The 23,039-nt window shown below is 45.4% G+C and overlaps 1 protein-coding gene across 1 annotated transcript in view; it reads left to right on the plus strand.

Annotated features, from left to right (window-relative positions):
• Positions 1 to 23,039, plus strand: part of LOC135210727 (nucleoporin SEH1-like) — a 98,927-nt gene continuing 75,888 nt past the window's right edge. Inside the window, exon 1 of the mRNA XM_064243539.1 lies at positions 1 to 270. Coding sequence (XP_064099609.1) covers positions 160 to 270 — 111 coding nt within the window. The 5' untranslated portion in view covers positions 1 to 159. The remainder of the gene's footprint in view (positions 271 to 23,039) is intronic.

Raw genomic sequence — 23,039 nt, forward strand, 5'->3', positions numbered from 1 at the left:
CTACTACTACCACGATTGTCTTCAAACGATTGTTGCTGCAACGATTACAGTCACTGATGATCGTTAGTTTCGCCAAGTAACTAGTGGTTAGGCTCTCGTCCCTTCGTCCTGCAGGGTTGGTTAGACTGCCCCTTCTTCAAAGACGACCTTTATTTCAAGATGTTTGTGGCCAAATCGCTCAACGCCGAGCACAAAGACCTCATTCACGATGTCGCTTTTGATTTCTACGGTCGTCGGATGGCGACATGTTCCAGCGACCAGAGCGTCAAGGTGATTCATTCAAAATAAGGGTCTTTCTAAGTAATAAAATTAATTTACGGGGTTAAATTCTTTTGAAATAACCCATAAGGATGGGCTTAAGAATGACCTAAGTTACGCTTAATGACATTCACAATAGCCTGCGGTAGGGTTGCTCAAGGCTAAGCCTTACGTATCGTAAGCTAGAGCTTGCTTTGTCTAGGCTAGTTCCATATTAAGCTGATCATGAGTTCGGTAGTTGCCACAGGATTAATTCGGTATACCATTAATTCTTTGTATCTTTTGGTATTTCTATGAACCAAATTAGGGTAAACAACCGCAGATGATCCATCATCGTCGCGTGGCTAGGCCTTACTCACTCTATATTTAATTGGCGAAACAAGAATACAATTACAACTTTAAGCATAGGGTAAAAAACCGCATGGTACAGGGGTGGACCATGTACAATCAGTGTGTACAACCCCAAGAAAAGTACATTAGGGTAAAACACCACGGCAGGCCAAACAGGACACCTACAATCAACGCTTACCACCCTCCAAAAAAGTACATTATAACGCGTCCTGACACCGGAGATGGGCATCAGTCGCGACTTGTTGTTGGTGAGAAACGGAGCTAAAGACCTACTACTCCTTTCGAAGTAAGTATTTTTCTCCAAAGTTAGAAATTAAGGCCAAATTTTAAGATTTAAACAGAGGGTACTGAAAACGGTCTCAAACGTAGTGCAAATCCCACCAAAACGCGTTCAACATTTTTACTTACAACTCGAGGTATTTAGAAGATTGATGCCATCTTGATGTTTACGGAGTCGCTTGTGTCAATAAACTAACCATTTCCTGTGATAAATCCGCACACCACTTGTGCCCACAGATGCTGGGGCACTTTTATCACAACAAACGGAAAACTTTTCCTCACCGAGTAAACAACTGTTTTGTAGAAGACGACGACGAAGCGTGCACTTCGATAATTTTTTAAATAAATAGTAAAACATCAATATTTTACATATTTATGATGATTAATTTGAAAATATTCGTTATTGAAAAAGTAACTCTATTCTGACTCAAATTTAAGTAATTATTTTTTGGAATTCGAACGTTCTTTCAAGTCCTGTATTATGACGTCACGACATCTTGACTTTCGTACCTATTGTAAATATAATTGCTTTACTCAACTTTCTTGCAGAACAGTTTACCAGTTATTCATGCAGATTATCAGCTCTTCATGTAATTGTTATAATCGTAATGTGCATATATATATCTTCATTATTTACTTTTTGGATATATGAAGATGTTTTACTGCCGGATTATCGCCATAGTGTGACGCAATCGTTTTCGGTCCCTGGGCCTCTGTTTTCGCACCGTAAGAAATTATGGTAGGCCAGAATTTGCAAATGACGCCAGAAAGTCGTTATTTAAAAGAGGAGAGTTTAGCATTGAGGGGCATATGTTTTGATTGAGAAAAATACAAATTTATTCAATAGCTTTTTTTGTAAAAAATACTTGATTACAAAAACTTGATTGACAACTAAGCAGCATACCTACTATGGGTTTCAGAGACAGTGCAAGCACGTTTTTGGGCAATACCTATTTCTGTAACGAACACTCGTATCAGAACGAGATTTTGTATAGTGCATTACACCCAGTGCCGTAATTTATAAGGGTATCGTGAATCACTAATTGTAAAGAATAACGACACTTGTCCTTGTACCAAGAGACAAAAACTCCATTATGCAGAAATGGATACGAACACGCGTATAAAGCTCCACCTACCCTCTCCCCCCCCCTCCACCGCCACCCCTTTCCTTCGTTCCTTCGCCTTCCTTTCTCTCTCTCTCTCTCTCTCTCTCTCCCTCTCTCTTCAATCTCTCTCTCTCTCTCTCTCTCTCTCTCTCTCTCTCTCTCTGTTGCCATTCGGTATGTGTTGACCCTCCAAACTGGGTAGACTACACACAAAACTTTGAAATTGGTGAAATTAGGCTATGTATTGGAAGTATATATACATAATTATTAAAGCAATTTTATCATTATTGCATTACTATGACAACTAGAATTCATGGAAACTGTTTATAATAATGAAACAGCGTATGTGTGAAGCCTCCACTAATGTGGCACGATGATTTGCCATTCTTAGCATGCAAACATTAAAGGTTACATTTATTTCTGGCATACGGTTATTAAAGAAATTCAAAATACTAATATAGACTGAAATCTATTAAAAGTGCTAGCAAAAACAAAAAAGCAAAAAAAAAAATATATGTAGTATATAATTCACTTCTCCCCCAGTAGTCGTTCCTTCCTAATGCACTATACCCATAGTCGTTCCTCTATGGTTTTCGGCAGCCAGATGTACGAAAACGTTAGAAACATTTGATTGTATCTACTTTAGAAATATCTGTAATTTTTCGGGGTAATTTGGTTGCAAAAAAGGGATAATATTCATGAATTAAATTAAAATTTTCATACATTCAACTTACCTGTCAGATATATACATAGCTATCGACTCCGTCGTCCCCGACAGAAATTCGAATTTCGCGGCACACGCTACAGGTAGGTCAGGTGATCTACTGGCCTGCCGCTGGGTGGCAGGACTAGGAACCACCATTTTTTTCCCGTTTTTCGTAATCAGATTCTCTCTGTCGCTGGGAATGTAAACATATGTTTACTTTCCCTCCTGATTTGATTTTCGTGTTTCATCGCCATCGATCTTCTGGGCCAACTTTTACAGGGAAGTACTGGATCGGTGGTTCGGCATACGCTTTTAATAACTTTTTAATAACTTTTAATGAATTAACTTCGAAGTTTTCGAAGAATAGAGGATGTGTAACTACCGAAGTTTTCGGTAGACAATTACATAGTTTGCAAGTAAGGTAACTTCCTATTTGAGGAAGTCAGAAAAACATAGAACTAGATATGTTTTTTTTAGAAGCTTTAATAGCTCTCGTTCTGACGAGCAGTTAGAATATTAACAGTACTAGTAGTGTAGTTTCCTCATCACCTTCTTACTTCACAGAAACTACAAATTCATTTGCAATTTGAAGATAAAAAAGGAATGTAGCTCAGATACGAGCTATTATAAGGTAAGAAGTGATTATAGTGTTCCCCATTGCAATAGAGGGTGCGTCTGATCGGCTCTTGTCTCGCTCCCAGGCCTAGACCTCTTCCAAGCTCACAGGCCCAGAGGAGAAGGAATGTCGAAAGCCTTACGGAGGTTACAGAGAATCCCCACCGATCAGGCGTCCCCTCGGCAGGTTCTGTAGGACGTCCCAGACTGCCAGGGATAGCCATTGGAAAGGCATCCTAATTCAATGTGTTCCCCTTATTATTATCGTCTTGACGAATAAGGAGAAGAAACATTCAACGGCGTAGATTAAATGAAGATGCAAGATAATCTCGTCTGGCTATCGGAACCTCAGAAGAGACGGAGAAAGGAAGACATCATTCGATAACAGTTGCGGTAGAGGCATTGCCCTATCCGGGTTCGTCCCCCCGTACAGTTGGATGGGGGGGGGCTCTATCCCATGGGGGTTTGAAAAGGGATTTTGACGTAAGGAAAAATCTATTTCTGGGCGGGCGAATTGGGTTCGTGTCGCTGCGCGAAATATCCTTTAATCCATTATTTCTAAGGTAAATGTACTAACACATACCAGAGAATAAATAAAATAAAGAAAGGTCAGTAACAACTACCCGCTCCCCCCCCAAAGAGGGTGTCGGTATGAACACTATGGCGAGTGAGACCACTACCACGAACCGCTTGCCAATAGAAAACTCCCACTACAAAATCCCCACTAGAGGGGAGCCGACCCACAGAGTGGGCAGCAACTACTACTACTCCATCCCATGCTGCCGACCGCTGCGCCTCTGGTGGCCATCCTGAAGTTTTTTTTTTTTTTTTTTTTTTAGCAGACAATCTTGAGCGATGGGAATGGGCAGCGGGAGGGATTTCGCTGGCGACACGAACCAATCGCCCAGAAATAGATTTTTCCTTACGTCAAAAATCCCTTTTCTGGGCTCAGTTCGTGTCGCTGCGCGAAATCGTACCAGAGAAATAGCACAAGATTGTAAAGAATAAAATAAAATAGAAAAAAAAAAAAAAAAAAAAAAAAAAAAAAAAAAAGAAAGGGTCTCAAATAAAAGATAACATAAAATAAAGAAATATAATTGCTAATAGATATACATATACACAATGATACAAAATAGAAATATTACTTAAAATTAACTTAATGTTAATAATATTTCTTAGAATTAACTTAAATTTAACATATATATACAGGGCTTACATGGAATATATGTTGAGATTAGTATCTGTGTATAGTTATTATGTACAAAGAAATCAAAGCAATTATAACAATAAACTGAATAGAACAAACTTCAATAATAATATAATAAAAGAATGTATATGACTTAGTATACAAAACCCGTAACCATTGTAATACGATGTGTCACCTAGCATAAAAATAAGGGGATCACATCAAAGAGATCAATTATATACAATCAATTGTGAGTGACCCTAGCAAAAAAATAAGGGGGGGGCACCCACTATACCATCATAAGAGCAGCTAAGACTCAAGGTAAACGTAGATGAACATGGCAGGTATAGACGAACTGTTGGGTGAGATAGGTAGAAAGGAGGACTGGATCTTCTACTAAAGATTAAGCAGAGTCGGGGGAAACTATGTTACCCGCCGCAACTGCTGAAAATTTCAGAGCTTCCAAGGACTTTAAGTAATGACGCTTAAATACTGTCGGCGATTTCCATCCAGTATATTTTTTCAAATCATCGAAATTCATGTGTTGGAAATAGTTAATTGAGGTGGCTACTGCCCTGACATCATGTGCTTTAGGGAAGGAATCAGGATTGGCTTGCTTAATAAAGTACAGGATCTGCTGCTGATGCCTTTAATAGATAAAAGTACCACCTTTTTCTCTCTTAAAGAGAGGACCCGATGAGGATGAGGAGGTCCTGGACAGAAAGGCTCGTAAGGTTGATACTGGGCAAAGAGAAATATCTTGAGGAAGGGGTACAACCTTCCATGGTTCCCACCTCATCAAAGGATCCTCATTCTTTGCTATAAAAACTACGTTCCGGAGAAAGTAGAACTTCCCCTGTGGGAAGAAAATTCAACATGATCCGGATCCCTGGATAATGCCGATAGTTCTGAAATTCTAGCTCCTGAAGCCAAGCTTAATAAAAATAGAGTTTTTCTTAAGAGCTTATAAATGAACATGTGTTATTATCTGTTTCTGAAGCCAGCTTTAGAACATCATTTAAGAACATGATACTGACGTAGGCCTCACAGAAGGTCTAAGTCTAGCACAAGCCTTGGGAATAGACGAGAAGTAAGAGTCTGTCAAGTCTATGCTGAAACCAAATTGAAAAATCTTTTTCAAGGCTGACTTGTTTGTCGTAATAGTGCTAGCTGCTAAGCCTTTTTCAAATAAAGATCTGAAAAAGGATATAGCTGAATTGATTGTCATGATTCTAATATCTGATTCTCTCAGGAAGGTTGCTAACTTTTTACTGCAGCATCATACTGTCTCAAAGTTGAATCTCTTTTATCAGATTCCAAGAAGAGAATATTTTGAGGATCAATATTCGCATCTCTTTTAGCCGCAAACTTCATGAAATCCATAAAGTTAGGGTTTCATACAATCAACTTACCTGTCAATATATACATAGCTAAGACTTTTCTCCGTCGTCCCCGACAGAAATTCAAATTTCGCGACCACTCGCTACAGGTAGGTCAGGTGATCTACCGGCCTGCCCTGGGCGGCAGGACTAGGAACCATCCCCGTTTTCTATCATATTTTCTCGTCGCCGGTGGTATCAACATTGTTGTTATTACCTCCTGACTTAGATTCATTTTTCAACATTTGATCAACGTTTTTCGGCTTTTGGTGACGTATTTGGATCGTGTTTTGGCATTCGCTACTGTGGACTGTTTTTGGAATAACTCTTTTGGATTTTTCTCAGTATGTCTGATTCTAATGTGAGTGTGAGAATGTGTGTGAATGTAGGCTGCAGGGTGAGGATACCGAAAGCTTCGGTTGATCCTCACACTGTATGCCGTAAATGTAGGGGGGTTCAGTGTTCTGCTATTAACACTTGTAAGGAATGCGAGGGTTTTTGAATGCAGAAGAGTGGAAGACTTTGACTTCTTATTTGAAGAAGTTAGAGAGGGATAGAGTTAGACGACTGAAAGGTGTGAATTCAAGGCCTATTGAGCCTTTCACGGATAATTCTAACCCTACTACTGTAGATTCTCCCTATAGATCTCATTCTCAGAGTGTCTTTTCGGATTCGGCATCGGAAATCGCCAATCTGAAAGCGACTATTCGAGACATGAAGTCCAAGATGGCTGACTCGAAAGGTAAGGCTAGTGATAGTGAACATTTTAGTGAAGTGAGTCCTATCAGTGTTGTGGAGGGGGCGTATTTGATCGTCCCTGCGGCGCTCCCAGGCCTAGACCTCTTCCAAGCTCCCATGGCCAAGAGGAGAAGGAAAGTCGCAAAGCCTTAAGGACGGTCGTGGGGGGAATTCCCCAACGGTCAGACGTCCCTTCAGCTAGCTCTGCTTCATGGCAGCCAGCTCAAGGGCGCTATAGGAAAAGCGTCCTTCGCGAGTGTTTCTCGTCCTCTCCCTCTCCCTCACCTAAACGAGGGTGGAAGGAGTCGAACTTATCGAGACCGCTGAAGCGTCATATGAAGCAAGACATTGATTCTAGTCCAGAGCGCTTCTCGGATGAGACGCCCGTCTGCTATTAAGAAGGCGAAGGTGGCGTCAGCGTCACCTGACGCTTATGAGGAAGTACATCATGCTTCTTCCCCGAGTGATGACGAGAGGCGTCATGCACTAGACGTGGGAGAAGCGTCAAGAAAGATAATTATGGCGGTTCAGGAACAACTGTCATCTCTTGTGGGAGTTTTAGCGCCCCGTCGGAAGGACGTGACGCTTCCAATTAAGAAGTCTCGTCCTCTCGCACCTGCTCGAAGAACGGGGGTGGGACGAGAGTGTTGTAAGACAAGAGAAACGAAAGACGTCTTTTAGAAGTGAAGCGTCATTTCAAGCGGATCTTAGACGTGACGCTCCGTCCAAGATTGTGACGGCCGAGTAGGAAGCCCTTAGAGAGCGAAGCGTCTTCAGACGCGAAGCGTCATCAAGACGTCAACAAGAGACGTCATACATGACGCTCGGAGAGCGGGAAGCGTCATACAAGACGTCTTCTAAAGCGCAAGAGAAGCCGCAGGTTGTGACGCCTTCCAAGTCGATCAAAACGGGAAAAAGGAAAGACTTTCATTCCCTTAGCCCCTCTCCTATCAGGAGTTTGTCTCCTCCAGAAGAGGAAAGTTCTGAAAGGAGAACGGAAACTCAGAATTATCACGAGTTGGAGGAAAACTCGGATGATGACGATCATGGAAGAGAGGGCTTGTCCAACTATAGGTGTTGACTACCCTGCTTCTGGAGGAATACGGAGACGAGTTGACTCCGGCTGCTCCTCCTTCTCCGCGCTCGCTCTTTTCGATGTGCGAAGGCGAAGAAGCCCTCGTCTTTTCTGAAGATGAAGCCCACCATCTCGATGAAGCGGGCTTTACACGCCTTAGACTCCTGGATGAAGTCGAAAGAAAGACTTAGTCAGGACAGTATTTTGCATGCCTCCAGCAAGGTTAGCTGGGAAAAGAGGCATATGGTACAAGACGGGGGAGGATATGGGTATCGCTCTCCCTTCTACAACAGAGGCAGACTTTTCGACGTTAGTTGACGCTTCAAGGCGTCCAAGTCTTAATTCTGCTCGTATCACATGGAGTATTTCAGAACTGGATCATCTCCTCAAGGGACTTTTCCATGTATTGGAAGTCTTCAACTTCTTATGATTGGTCCCTTGGGGTGATGTCCAAGAAAAGCTCACGATTCACAGGGAATCGAACCTGAAGCCCTGTTATGCGTTTTGTCTTGCATCGACAAAGCGGTACAGGATGGATCTTTTGAAGTCTCTTCATTATTTGGAGCAGGTCTTTTGAAGAAAAAAGGACGGTGTATGGCGCCTTCTTAACAAAGGCAGTCTCGCATGCTCAGAGGGCAGCTCTACTGTATGCACCTCTGCTGACTATTTGTTCCCTTCTCAGTTAGTGAAGGACGTGGCTCACTCTTTAACTGAGAAGGCGACGCAGGATCTTCTGACGCAGTCAGCTAGGAAGAAGAAACCTGCTTTAGTTTTCTGACAAGAAAGAACCTAGCACTTCTATGCAGCCTTTCGAGGTGGTCCGATCTCCAGACCTCCCGCAAGAAGGAAGGCTCCAGAGAAGAGAGGTAGGTCCGCCTTTCGTCCCTTTAAAAAGGGAAAATGAAACATTTCTCCTCCAAGCACCAGTAGGTGCCAGGCTCCTGGGATTCGTGGAGGCCTGGACACTGATAGACGCAGACGCGTCTTCACTGAATATCATAAGGAAGGGATATCGTATCCCTTTCCTGAATACTCCGCCCCTAACGTCAATACCAAGGGAAACTATCAGCCAAGTACAAGGACCCTGTGCTGAGGGATACTCTTCGATCGATGGTGGAACAAATGTGGACAAGAGTGCAATAGAACTAGTACTGGATCAAAACTCCCCGGGGGGGTTTTACAATCGCCTTTTTCTAGTAGTGAAAGCCTCGGGAGGCTGAGACCAGTAACTAGACGTCAGCTCTCTGAACAAATTTGTTCAGAAGGAGAAGTTTCTCCATGGAGACTTCTGCTTCAGTCCTAGCGTCATTACGACAAGGAGATTGGATGGTGTCTCTAGATCTCCAGGACGCCTACTTTCACGTCCCGATCCACCCTTCGTCGAGAAGTACCTCCGTTTCATGACGGGGGGAAGGATCTTTCAGTTCAGAGCCTTGTGTTTCGGCCTGTCCACAGCTCCTCAGGTCTTCACAAGCCTGATGAGGAATGTGGCGAGATTTCTTCATCTCAAAGGAGTGAATGTCTCTATGTATCTAGACGACTGGCTCATCAGGGCCAGATCGGAGAGACAGTGCTTGGAGGACCTAAAGTTAACTCTGGATTTGACCAAGGCGTTGGGATTGCTTGTGAACCTCGAGAAGTCTCAAACTGAACCCCCAGACAAGACTAGTCTATCTGGGGATTCGGATGGATTCTCGGGGTTTTTCAAGTTTTTCCTTCGCAAGAGAGAACCGCAAAAGGTTGGAGGATAAATCTCTCTTCTTAGAAGAAACAAACAAACGTCAGCGAGGGAATGGTTGAGCTTCTGGGGACGCTTTCCTCGCTGGAACAGTTCTTCCCACTAGGAAGACTTCATATCCGTCCACTTCAATTCTTCCTCAAGAAGTCTTGGAGCTGGAAAACCGGACAACTGTCGGGGAACGTTTTTTCCCATTCCAGTGGAGATAAAGGCACACCTACAGTGGTGGTTGCTACCTCTGGAAGAGAACAAAGGGATCTCTCTAAGAACACAGAACCCAGACCTAGTGTTGTTCTCCGACGCGTCGGAGACGGGTTGGGGAGCGACATTAGGCTCAGAGGAAGTGTCAGGCACCTGGGAACCAGCACAGGTGTCCTGGCACATAAACTGCAAAGAGCTCTTCGCCGTACACCTGGCCTTGAAGAGCCTAGAACATCTGGTGAGAGACAAGGTAGTGCAAGTAAACGTGGACAACACCACCGCACTTGCCTACATTCGGAAACAGGGAGGGACACACTCCTCGTTCCTTTACGAACTCACGAGGGACCTATTACTCTGGACGTCTCACAGGAACATCTCCCTGCTGACAAGGTTCGTACAGGGAGTAAGGAATGTGAGGGCGGACAGGCTCAGCAGGAGGAACCAGGTCCTTCATACAGAATGGACTCTGCACGAGGAAGTGTGTCTCGATCTCTGGTCTCTGTGGGGAAACTCCTCATGTGGACTCTTCGCAACATACATTTCAAAAAGGCTCCCAGTGTTTTGCTCGGTCGTGGAAGATCCAAGAGCGATTATGGTAGACGCCTTCCTGCTAAACTGGTCTCGAGTGGACGTTTACGCTTTTCCCCCATTCAAAATCCTGGGGTTAGTAATGAAAAAGTTTGTGGCGTCAAAAGAGACGAGGATGACATTAATAGCCCCCTTTTGGCCGGCCCAGGAATGTTCACGGAGGTGGTAGAGTGGATCGTAGACTTTCCAAGATCCTACCAGGAAGGACGGATCTTCTCAAACAACCACACTTCAAGAGGTACCATCAAAACCTCCCCGCTCTCGCTCTGACTGCCTTTCGACTATCGAAAGACTTGTCAGAGCGAGAGGCTTTTCTCGCGAAGTGGCAAGCGCGATCGCGAGAGCTCGCAGAACCTCCACTACGAAAGTATACCAGTCGAAGTGGGAGGTCTTTAGAAGGTGGTGTAGAGCCAAGAAGTTGTCCTCCTCCTCTACCTCTATAGCGGAAATTGCTGATTTCTTGCTATTCTGAGAGTAAAATATCATCTAGCCGTATCCACAATAAAGGGGATACAGAAGTATGCTCTCGGCTGTATTCAGGAACAGAGGATTAGATCTGGCAAATAACAAAAGATCTCCACGATCTCATAAGATCTTTTGAGACTTCAAAAGTCTAAGGAACCATACCTCCCGAACTGGAACTTGGACGTAGTCCTCAAAATATCTGTCTTCGGATAGATTCGAGCCTCCGCATCTGGCATCATTTAGAGACATAACTAGAAAATGCCTATTCCTTTTATCATTAGCGACAGCAAAAAGAATTAGTGAGTTACAAGCTCTGCAGGATAAAGTAGGATTCAAGGGAGACTCGGCTATTTGCTCGTTTAAGACCCTGTTTTTAGCGAAAAAACGAGAATCCCACGAATCCCTGGCCTAGGTCATTCGAAGTCAAAGGAATGTCGAGTCTCGTAGGCAGAGAAGCAGAGAGGTCTCTATGCCCTGTTAGAGCTCTGAAGTTCTATCGTCAGAGGAAGCGTCAGTTGGGAGGCTCTAGACAAGGTCTTTGGTGCGCGGTAAAAGACCCCACAAGACTGATGTCAAGAATGCTCTAGCGTTCTTTATAAGAAACGTCATTACGGACGCTCATAAAGTCTGTCCTGACGAACAATTGCAACTACTGAGAGTAAAAGCTCATGAAGTAAGAGCGGTTGCGACGTCTCTCGCGTTTTTTATAAGAATATGTCGCTTAAAAAACATTATAGATACGACATATTGGAGATGCAACTCAGTATTTGCATCTCATTACTTGAAAGACGTGCGTGTGACGTATGAGAAGTGCTTTTCTCTAGGTCCTATCGTATCGGCAGATACGGTTTCTGGGTACGGGAGCTGACACCAATCCTTAAATATATATACTTTTCTTCTGTTTGGATATGATCGAATCTCTTCGAACAATGGAGGACTTAGGCTAGCACGGGCGGCCGTCTATGTTGTTATTCAGTAAGATATTCTTGTCATATCCAATTAGTTGAGTATAATTTTTTTTTTGAAAAATTATGTATGTGTGCGTAGTGGTTTTTTGAGTTACGGTTGTTGTGACGAGTTCGGGGATAACTCGTAACAATCCTTAGTTCTAACATATGGTTAGGATCAGGTGGTCGGGATTGGTTGTGTGCTCCTTCATAAGGTGTATTGTCATATAAGTGGATCAGCACCCATGACAAATGTCCTTTTAGGCTCTGCTGAGTAAGTGGGTAAGACCCCATCGGCAGACCCACAAGAACTCTTGGCCATAGATCACATATCTCGCTAAAGTTTCTTGAGGTGATGCAGACTACTGGGCAAACACCCACCAAGTCACCACCTATCAGGTAGGAACCAAGGTTTTATTTATACCTACAACATATGTTTGTTTACCTGTCTATTTCCATATAGTAGCTGTCTCTTACCCTCCACCGAAGGGTGCCAATCAGCTATGTATATATCTGACAGGTAAGTTGATTGTATGAAAATGATATTGTTATGTTACAATAAGTTTCATACATACTTACCTGGCAGATATATACAATTAAAAGGCCCACCCAGCCTCCCCGCAGGAGACAGGTGGAAGAGAGAAAATATGATAGAAAACGGGGATGGTTCCTAGTCCTGCCGCCCAGGGCAGGCCGGTAGATCACCTGACCTACCTGTAGCGAGTGGCGCGAAATTTGAATTTCTGTCGGGGACGACGGACGGATCTTAGCTATGTATATATCTGCCAGGTAAAGTATGTATGAAACTTTATTGTAACATAACAATATCATTTTGAGAATTCCTGAGGAAGCGAACACAGTCTTCGTTTGCACTGACTGGGAGAGCCTGGATGGGAATTCGAAGAGGACGAAGACCCAGTTCCAGAATGAGAGGGTACCAATTGCTCTTGCGGCCAGTCTGGGGCTACTAGAGCCAGTTTGACCCTTGAACGTCCCTGACCTGAGTTTGTTCAGCACCTTCAGGAGAAGATTCACTGGAGGGAAGACATAAATCTTCTTCCAGTTGTTCCAGTCTATGGACAGGGCGTCCGTGGCATAGGCCAGAGGGTCCAGGTTGGGGGCCACATAACATGGGAGTTTGTGGTTCGCTTGGGATGCGAATAGATCCACTTGTAGACCTGGAACCCTACTGAAGTATCCACTGGAACGAACTGTTGTCCAGTGACCATTCCGACTCCAGAGGAACTGATCGGGATAAGAGCATCTGCTATGACGTTTCTCACTCCAGCTATATGGGTGGAGGAGAGGTGCCAAACTGAACTTGTCCGCCAGGGAGAAGATGGCTACCATGACATGATTCAATGACGTGACTTGGAGCCTCCTCTGTTTACACAATGGACTACCACTGCGCTGTCTAAGACTAGCTTTATGTGGAGTTCTTTGGCGGACGTAACCTTTTTAGAGTCAAGAACACTGCCATTGCTTCCAGTACGTTTATGTGAAGCTGACGGAACTGGGGTGACCAGGTTCCTTGAACCTTCTTGAACTGAGAATATCCTCCCCAACCGCTTAATGAAGCGGTCCGTGTGGATGGTAATCCCCGGAGGAGGAACTGAAGGGGTACTGATATTGACAAGTTCTTGACTTTCGACAAGGGCGTAGACGATTCCGTAGAATCTGAGGGACTGAGGATAATTTGTCCCTGGACCTGACATTTGCTCGTGAGCGCCAGATTCTGGTTAGGTCTTTCAGTTTGGCTTTCATCAAGATGTTTGTCACTGATGCAAACTGGAGTGAGCCCAGAATCCTTTCCTGGGTTCTCCTTGAAGCAAGTTTGTGTCCTAGAAATTGCTTTACTGACTTCGCTATTTCTTTCCTCTTGGCTGATGGAATCGACAGAGTATGGGAGGATAGATTCCATTGAATGCCCAGCCACTGAAAGTTTGACTCCGGAGTGAGTCTCGATTTGGTCCTGTTTATCTTGAACCCTAGATATTCCAGGAACTGGATTACTTTCATGTGTTGCTTTTGTGACATTCTCGACTGTTGGAGCCCAAATTAGCCAATCGTCGAGATACGCTACTACCATGATCCCTTGCGATCTTAGTTGTTGGACGACTACTTCCGCCAACTTCGTGAACACCCTGGGTGCTACGTTGAGAACCGAAGGGAACTACCTTGAAGGAGAATGCCTGATCCCCTATCTTGAAGCCCAGATACGGGCGAAAGTGTCTGTTGCAATAGGGATATGATAGTATGCGTTCTGTAAGATCGATAGAGGTGGTGACGGCCCCCACGTGGGGAAGTAAGGTCCGCACCTGCGAGATGGTGAGCATCTTGAACTTGTCGCAGCGAATGGCCAAGTTTAACGGGACAAGTCTAAGATTACCCTTCTTTTTTGTGAGCCTTTCTTTGGAACGCTGAACAGCGCCCTTGAAACTTTAATCTGTTGACTCTCGCTATTGCTCCTTTCTGAAGGAGGTCCTCCGCATACTCCGTCAATTCTTTGGATGGAAGTTGAAGGAAAGGTCTGGGTGGGGGCGGATTCGCCACCCAACTCCAACCCAGGCCTTTCGACACAATGCTTTGTGCCCCATTGCTGAATCCCCACCGGTCGGCGGAAGAGAAACAGCCTCCCTCCTACCTGGAAATTCTCATTGGTGTTGGTAGCCTCCGCGGCTCCCCGGAAGTGTTTTCCTCTATTAAGGGACCTTCCTGATCCTCTCTGACGAAAGGATCGCTTACCTCTGCCTCCCCTACCCGACGCGGTCATACTGCTGAAAGGCCTGGCCTTCGAACACTTGATTGAAGGCTGGGGAGACAGCGTAAGAGGTGGAAGGTTGAGGCTGGGGGAAATCACATAAATAGGCGTGATTGGGCCTTGGAGGTAGAGGGTTGGGCTGCCTGCACCAACGGAACAGCCGAAACAGGCTGGGCAAACCGTTGCTGTTTCTTTTGGTAAGGCTGGAAACGTCTGGGTTTCTTCTGAGCCTTACCCCTCACTGCTTGATCTTGGCGTCTCTTTTGCAGTGAGACCCCAACGATCCTTAAGGCTTTGGTTAAGCCTTGTAGCCTCTGCCTGGACCTCCTTTACCATTGCATCTGGGAAGAGGTCTGCTCCCAGATGTTTGATGAAAAGCAAACTTATTCGGTTTCATGCCGAATAGTTGCTTCCTGGAGGACATGCTTCCGACAATTTGTTCTGGCTGTGGCGAACTCGACATGTCAGACTGTACCGTTTGAGTCAGTGACTTGGTGATCAGCTTGAACAGTGGCTCGGAACCATAAGAAATGGTAGCCACTTCTGTCATGGCCATGGTTGTTGAGAGACCTGGCCAGCCTAGACTTGGCATCAAACTCTGCCTGAATGAGGCTGTCTGGAAGTCTAGGCAAGCTTCTCACCAAACTGCTCCATAGCACAGTCTGGTTTTGAGTTTGCCCGCAGAAAAAGTGTTGGGCAGGTCTTCCCATTCAAAATCTCCGGTTGATGGGAAGTAAAGGTAGATGTAGGGTCCGCTTTCCTTTAGCTGCGGTAACGACTCCCCCTTTTGGGCCGCTGGGATAGTGGACCGTAGCAATCTTGGTAAGGAAAGAAGCGGAGTTCCCTCTTCCATTGTGGAAGATGGTGAATGGACTCTTAAAAGGCTGTAATTTTCGTATTCGAACAATCCATGTCCTCTAAGCACCTGAGCCATTCTCTTTGAGCCTGGTCACGTGAAGAGAGGACTGTCTCTTTAGGGACCTTGTATCTCGCGTCATGGCAGCGGCAGTGAGCCTGGCGTAGCCGATGAACGGCGGTTGGAGATCCTCCGGGTAGAACTCGAGTCCTCAATCCCTTCGATTCCACACTCCGGGATAGAAATAAGCCCGTCCTGGAAGGGGCGTATGACGCCACCCTCCAGGGGTTGTTCATAGAGAACGGAGGCAGAGAGTCATTTGTGGTGGCAGCTGAGCTATACCTGTGCCGAAAGGTGGGGGAGTAGCTAGCGAGCATGGCTTAGTCCGGCGATAATGTTATCCTGGGAGTTGATCCTATCGGACAACCGGGAGAACATCTGTTCCATACTGTTCTTGAGAGAACCAACCAAATCCCCCATGTGTTGCAACAGGCCAGCATTGGGATCCAAGCCGGAGCTGCTGCGGAGGTGGTCGGGTAGCTCTGAACAGGAACCAAAGGAAGGGGAGAAACGGCTGACTCCGCTGGAGTATGTGATCTCTCCTTGGAGGATCTACTCCTTGAGGATTTGGAGCCGGACCCAGAAGCTCTAGACCTCTCTGCTCCGGGGTTTGTAGCCGGAGACTTGCGAGATGTTGACGCCGACGACGTCTTTTTAGACGACGACGACGTCTTACTCAGGGTTTTAACTACCGTCTGTCCTTTGACCTTAGGTCTAACGGAGGCATCAGGAGAAGTATAAAGGAGCTCAGCTCCTGTAAAGCCTTGGAAGGAAGCTGGAGAGTTTGCAGGAGTAGAAGATCCGTGGCGCCCAAGGGAAGCCCTTGGGCGTCCAACGTACTCACCTCGACCAACAGGTCGTCAACACCTACCATCGGTTTCAATATTTAAGTCGCAGTGTCGCGACTTCCGACGAGATGTCCTGGCCTGGTTCAGTCAACGAAGCGGCGAGCTGCTGCTGAATTGCCGCCATAGTCGGTGGGGCTGCCTCTGCTGGGTCGACGTAACCCGTTGACTTGCCGCCGGGGAAGATCAGGACGCCAACCTCTTCTCAAGGATGTAGGCTGTCCCTTGGCGGCGTTCTTGCCAAAACCGCCGACCCAAGCCCGCAGGGTTGCCAGGGCGGTGTCTCTAACAGCGGGAGCCTGGAAGAGAGGGTATTTGTTAGTTTTTTAAGTTTAAACTTAAAATTAAAACTTAAGTAATAGGCTAAACTAAAATTATAGAGGATGCGAGATCCCATATAAAACAAGCTTAAGTTTAAGATAAGAGATTAAAATTAAACTTAAGAACTATAATCTTGTAGGGATTAGTTAACGGAGTTGGAAATACTTACCCCGTCCAAGAGCTGGCTCACCAGATCATAGCAAATCGTGCAGGTCTCGTGAAACCAGACTTGAAGGTCCCCGTGCGGAGTCGCGCATGGAGCATGGGATCTGCAGACTTCATGCCCACAGGGGTCCTGGAGCATGGCATTACATCCCGGATGCTCACAGTTGGTGGTCTGTAAGTGAAAAGATACATGAGCATCCTAAAAGATATCACTTACAGGCTAGAGGTTAAAAGAACTCCGCTGCATGCCGGAGCGCGAAAAAAAATTTTCGGGCATAACCCCTCCCTTATCGCCTGAATAGGCTAAACCCCGGAGAGAATCCGGTGTGATGCAGGCAACGGAGGGATGGCTTAAGGTAGCTTAAATTAAAACTTAATATAGTTTAAATTAAATACTAATTCTTAAACCTATAGACATCGAACGTACCGGACTAAGTCCGGTGCGTGGCGGAGTTCGTGTCGCGATATCAGCGCGACGGAGTAGTTAGTAAAGACCAACTGTATGCCGTAGTCCGCCCGTCAGGGTGAACTAGCACCTTTCCACGTGGATGCCGGAGCTCCGGTAGATAAAGAGCACCAGTAAGGTGGGAAAGGGCGAGAGGGCAAACAGACTCGCGCTAGCAACGGAGCGACGGAGTAACGACGGAGGGGGGAAAGGCCAGTCCCCCCCCCTTAGTCATCCGAGCGTGCCGAGAAGCTAGAGAGGTCGAGTCCAGTCTGGGTCTGTCCAGCCCCCCTACTCCCTCCGCCTAGGGAGAGAGGGAGGCAGGCCCGGGTATGTGGAGCGAGCGTGGACAGAACAACCCTCCCCCCGGCCCTATGGAAGAGCGGGAGGAGGGAAAGGTGACTGGACAGGCGTCTGGCTGCTCCGTGATCACGTAGTGACCACGAAGCGGTAACAAGTAATACAATGAAACAATACAGCCTAGGATAAAACAACCGACTAATCAGAGAGATGCTATAGAGAAGCAACCGAACTGAAGAGCGGAAGCATAGTGGTAGAGACCAAAAGAACATAACCTATGCTACGTGAAGCCAGACGCCGTACACTAACATAAAACATAAATAATCAAAATCACTAAACGTAAAGAAAGAAAATAAAACAGTAGGAGAAAAAATCCAGGAGTGTACGACTAACTCGGAAAGAAAGGTCTACCACTCAAAGCTAGCCGGGGCGTACTAAGAGCTGTGGCTAGGGTCTGGATGGAAGATGCCTACGCAAGGTGAAAAAGACATGCATGCATGACATAAACCCAGTAGGCTGTACCCTTAACATAAAATGGATAACTAATAATAGAGGGTAACGAAATAAGGGAAGGTTCTGGGTATGGAAGACCAAGAACGAACCCGCCACGAGGCAGAACCATGCTGCCATGCTTCCGACCTAGAGCTCGTATTTATACCTAAAAAACGGCAAATACTGACTCAAGGCCGGAAAAAACCAAATAGCAATAATCACTGATTACTTAACTTAGCTGCTGCGATGGCTGTACGCTCCATGACGAATAAATCCAAGAAAAAAGGGCACAAAAACACAGAGCAAAAAAGGGCACGTGTATCTACTGTGCGCTAACTGAAAAGGATGGCCACCAGAGGCGCAGCGGTCGGCAGCATGGGATGGAGTAGTAGTAGTTGCTGCCCACTCTGTGGGTCTGCTCCCCTCTAGTGGGGATTTTGTAGTGGGAGTTTTCTATTGGCAAGCGGTTCGTGGTAGTGGTCTCACTCGCCATAGTGTTCATACCGACACCCTCTTGGAGGGTGAGCGAGTCAGTTGTACTGACCTTTTCTTTATTTTATTTATTCTCTGGTATGTGTTAGTACATTTACCTTAGAAATAATGGATTAAAGGATATTTCGCGCAGCGACACGAACTGAGCCCAGAAATAGTTATTTCAATAAATTCCTCATCGGTACATGTATATGAAAATATATCTATTCTGAGAAGAACGAATTAGATATTAAAGAATATTTGTTGATCGAATGAATTATATGGATCTCGTTTAGTGATTACACATATATATATAACTTTTAAGCTTCTAGCTCCTTGGGCATGAAGCTCCGGTAACGAGGCTCAATGCGCCTGAAGCACTATGAACCAGGATCTTCATCGGAAATGGAAGTCCTTCTCATTCAGAAGAAAGGGAGGGCTATGTCGAAAATGGAAGTATTGTCGAATTCTAAGCAAGAACAAATGTACAAGAGATCGGAACCTTCCGCACAAGCGGAACCTTCCAGAAGGCGGAAGATTCCAGATTCAAATAACCTTCCAGACGTACAGAACTTTCCAGGCGAGGATCGCCTTTCAGATGCTCGGAACTTTCCAACAAGAAAACTTTCCAAGCGCGATACGTCTGCTAGGATCCAGGAGTATTCTGATCACGATACTCCTCCTGGCGCCAGGAGTATCGTGGATCGGAACGCGATACTCCTGCCAGGTGCCAGGAGTGTTCCGATCACGATACTCCTCCCAGGCGCCAGGAGTATTCGGAACGCAATACTCCTGCCAGGCACCAGGCAGGTATTACCGACGAGCACGATACTCCTCCCAGGCGCCAGGAGTATTCGGAACGTGATACTCCTACCAGGTGCCAGGAGTATTCCGATCACGATAATCCTCCTAGGAAAGCGATACTTCGCCGGAGCCAGGAGTATTCCGAGCACGATACTCCTCCCAGGCGCCAGGAGTATCGGAGCGCGATACTCCTGCCAGGCGCCAGTGAAGTGCCAGGAGTATTCCTGAGGACGAGGAGTATTCCGATCGCGATACTCCTCCCAGGCGCCAGGAGTATTCTAGGCAAGATACTCCTGCTTAGCGCCAGGCACTTTCTCCTACAAGAAGAGCCTGGCAACCGCCAAGAGTCCTCCAGGCGAAAGGTGAAAGACATTCGAGGCTTCTCCTGATAGGGACGGGAGTTGTCGCACAGGCGGCCGTCGCCCTGTCAGGATCGTCTTAATGCAATAAAGGCAAGAGCAAGTTCGGCTTTTTCCAGGCAGGGACTCAAGATGTAGCACAGGCTGCCGTAGCCCTTGTCAGGTTAGAGCGGTACTGCTAAAGCCCTTCACCTTTCGAAAGGAAGCGCTCTCCTCCGGTTGCTCAATCTTCTCCCAACTTGAGGAATGGAAGATAGAGCAGAATTGTGAGAATTAGTTCAGTATTAGTAAGAGGATATTAAAATCATCCTCCTTCTAAAAAATAATGCAACCAACCATTTACAGAAAGAGGGGCAATCGTTTGGAAGTTGAACAAGATTCGTACGAGCTCTCATTCATTGATTAGAGGCTCTTCCAGATAAGAAAGGCGTAAAATACGGACTTATCTCCAAGATAATAAAAGCTGGAGAGATTCTCTTCGATCCTCGGTTGTCATTTGCGATCTCTTTCTGACTAATACTCATTCGGGATTATTGACGAAATGAACGAAGAGAGTAAGATTTCCATTCTTTCTCTGCATGTCGGAAGGGAAAGAGTGTCGTAGAAGGCTTGCTGTATACGACTACTGAATGACAAGTCATATACGCATACCATAGTTGCCTTTCTGGTTCGCTACGGAATTATCTATATCCTTACAGGATTTTCCTAGTAAGGACTTCGCTTAAAAGGTTTGTTACGACAATACCTACTCAGCTTCGGTATTTAACAAAGGTTGTTGGCTTAAATTTGCATTATTGAGAGCTTTCTTAGACTCGAGAATAATTTTATTATATCCATTCATTGAAGGGAGTAACTGGCAACTCAGAATGAATGCAGCCAGGCAGTGAACGAGACGGCTGTAATTGTGAGCCAATCCAGTACCATCCGGTTCTCGGTCGTGAACGGTTGGTTACATCTCTCTCTCCTAAGGGATCGAATGCTTCACCGTATATTCCCCCTACAATCAGGGACTTAACCACGAATTGAGGGGATTTTTTTTTTAGGCAAACATGAATAACATCGTATTCGTTTTGCTAAGGATCTCTCTCTGCCTCAGCGAGGAAAGAATGTAGTAGAAAATTCACCTTAAGATAACGGTACGGTTAAGCCTTATGCACACACCGTGGTTAATTACAGCGTTCCTACTATCCTTACAAGAGTTTCCTAGATGAATGCTGTTTACCACAATGTGACGGTATTATAAAGGATTTTAATTCGGCAGAGCACGATTTAACCTATTTGGAAACAGACACGGAACGTAACGATCCTTACCAGGTTCGATGCGGGATTTTGCACGTCCGTGAGAACCTTTTTGATCGACGATAATAACTGTTAACGTATGTTTAACATTTATTGGAAAGAGTTGTCAGACCCTGCGGAAAGTATTCACAGATCTCTTCGCAAGGCAGAATATGAACGAGCTTCTTATAGATTGCTTCCTTTTCCTCGAAACAAGAGAGGTAGCAAGATACGCCATCTTTAATTTAAATAGGGGAATAAACTTTAGTTTTTTTTTTTTCCCTTAGTTATATATATTCTTAACAGATATTAAAATAAATGGGCGTCAAAGGAAGAAGATGAATGCATCATTTTGGCAATAAAAAGGTTGGATTCACAGAGGTCACGTTCTTCTTTCAGCATGTGTCGGCAGGTTTTTTTTTTCTAAGAGTAGAGATTTTATCGGAATCTATTATAAATATGGACCTGACCAAAAACCTATCCACTCTGAGTCTGTCTGCGTGCAGACTGACCAGAAGTACTAAATATGAATGAGAGGATTTTTCAAGGGAAGCTTGATAATTCCTTTAAATATGTTAAAGAGATAGAATTGCTGCAGATCGTGCTAGATGGAAAGGGAAACTGTCCTCTTCCGATACCTCTGTGAACCACATAATGGTTCTCTTCCCTTTCAGAGGGAAGAATCACCTTGGTATTTTATGCTATCAATGAACACAGTAAAAAGATATACTCTGTCTCGACAAAGAATATTAGAGATAGTAGAGAATTAAGATCTTCGGGATCTATACAATACCTCTATACGATAAGAGTAAGAGATCTTATACTTAGAATGGGATCCTAATTTGGGCCTCAGATTCCGTGTTCCGACAAGATGGAACTGCTCCTAATCAAATGTTTCTCTTGGTCCTAAACGATCAAAAGGACAAGTGAAATTTTGGGCTTTAGAATCTGGAAATCAAATTCTATGAAGACTCGGCAATGGGTTACTGGCCAGCATAGTATGTTTGGCAAAAGAACTAAAGCCTTTTATTCCTGGATCAACGCTTTCAGATAGAGGTTTCGTTGTCCGGGTAATGTATTGACATTGTCATCTACAGAAGAAGACAAGGTTTAAACGTTTACTGACAGAGTCTTTGGAACGCGATGAGGGCTCAAAACTACTTCCCAAAAGGGTCAGAGAGATACATTCAAGAGCTAGAAATCAGGAGTCCTACCAATTTCAGCTCAGAATCTCTTTAATGCTTCCAGGCTCCTTCCCTTCCTTCGGGCAATAGGGGAAGCTTCTGCAACGAGAAAACTCATCAACATTTAGGAGGAGAACTCGTTAGCAACGGAAGTATTCAATAAGGATCCTCCGTCTATCGGACTTTTAGATTTCCTATCGTCTACTGGATGTAGCTGACTAAATTTTGATGAATGTGCAGGAGCAATTAGCGTCTTTGGTAGGAGTACTTTCTAAAGAGCCTACTCGTAAAAAGGATGACGGCTTCCGATTGAAGAGATCAAATACCGATCTCCTGTCGGGCGCGACGAACCCTACAGGGGAGTTGTCGCACAAGCGGCCATCTCTGGGGGGAGCGATGCGTTAGGCAGGCGAGACGTGGGAAAGGAAGTAACTCCTGCCAAGCGTCTGGCGCCAACTAGGAGCCAGGCGCAAGAGCCTGACTTTACTGTAGATCGTTCTAGGCCAGATCTTCATCCAAGCAACAAGAGCCAACTGGAGAGAGAACTCCTGATAGGAGTATAGCGCCCGCTAAGCGCAAATATATTGCCATTCGAAAGGCGCATTCCATGAGCGATACTCCTACCAAGCCACAGGAGTATTCGGAACTAGATGTGCCTTCCATAGGTCAGGAGTATTTGGGAAGAGATACTCCTGCCAGGCGCCTTGAGTACTCTGACCTCGATACTCCTCCCAGGCGCCAGGAGTATTCTAGACTTTTTACTCCTACCAGGCGCCAGGAGTATTCGAAGCGCGATGTGCCTACCCAAGCGCCAGGAGTATTTGGAGCGAGATGCGCCTTCCAGACGGCAGGAGTATTCGAGGAGTGTTACGACTGTCAGGCGCCAGGAGTATTCCAAACAGGATACTCCTCGCGCCAGCAGGCGCGAGGCGCAAGCCAGACGCTAGGCTTCATCCAGATGAGATCCAGTTCAAAGAAAGTCCTAGTCTTCTTTGAAACAATGGTGATCTCTAAAGCACTTCATAAGTGACTTGATGATACCTTCAAACAGCTGAGAATTTAATAG

Source organism: Macrobrachium nipponense, chromosome 4 (assembly GCF_015104395.2).
Source record: "Macrobrachium nipponense isolate FS-2020 chromosome 4, ASM1510439v2, whole genome shotgun sequence".
Lineage (NCBI taxonomy): Eukaryota > Metazoa > Arthropoda > Malacostraca > Decapoda > Palaemonidae > Macrobrachium > Macrobrachium nipponense.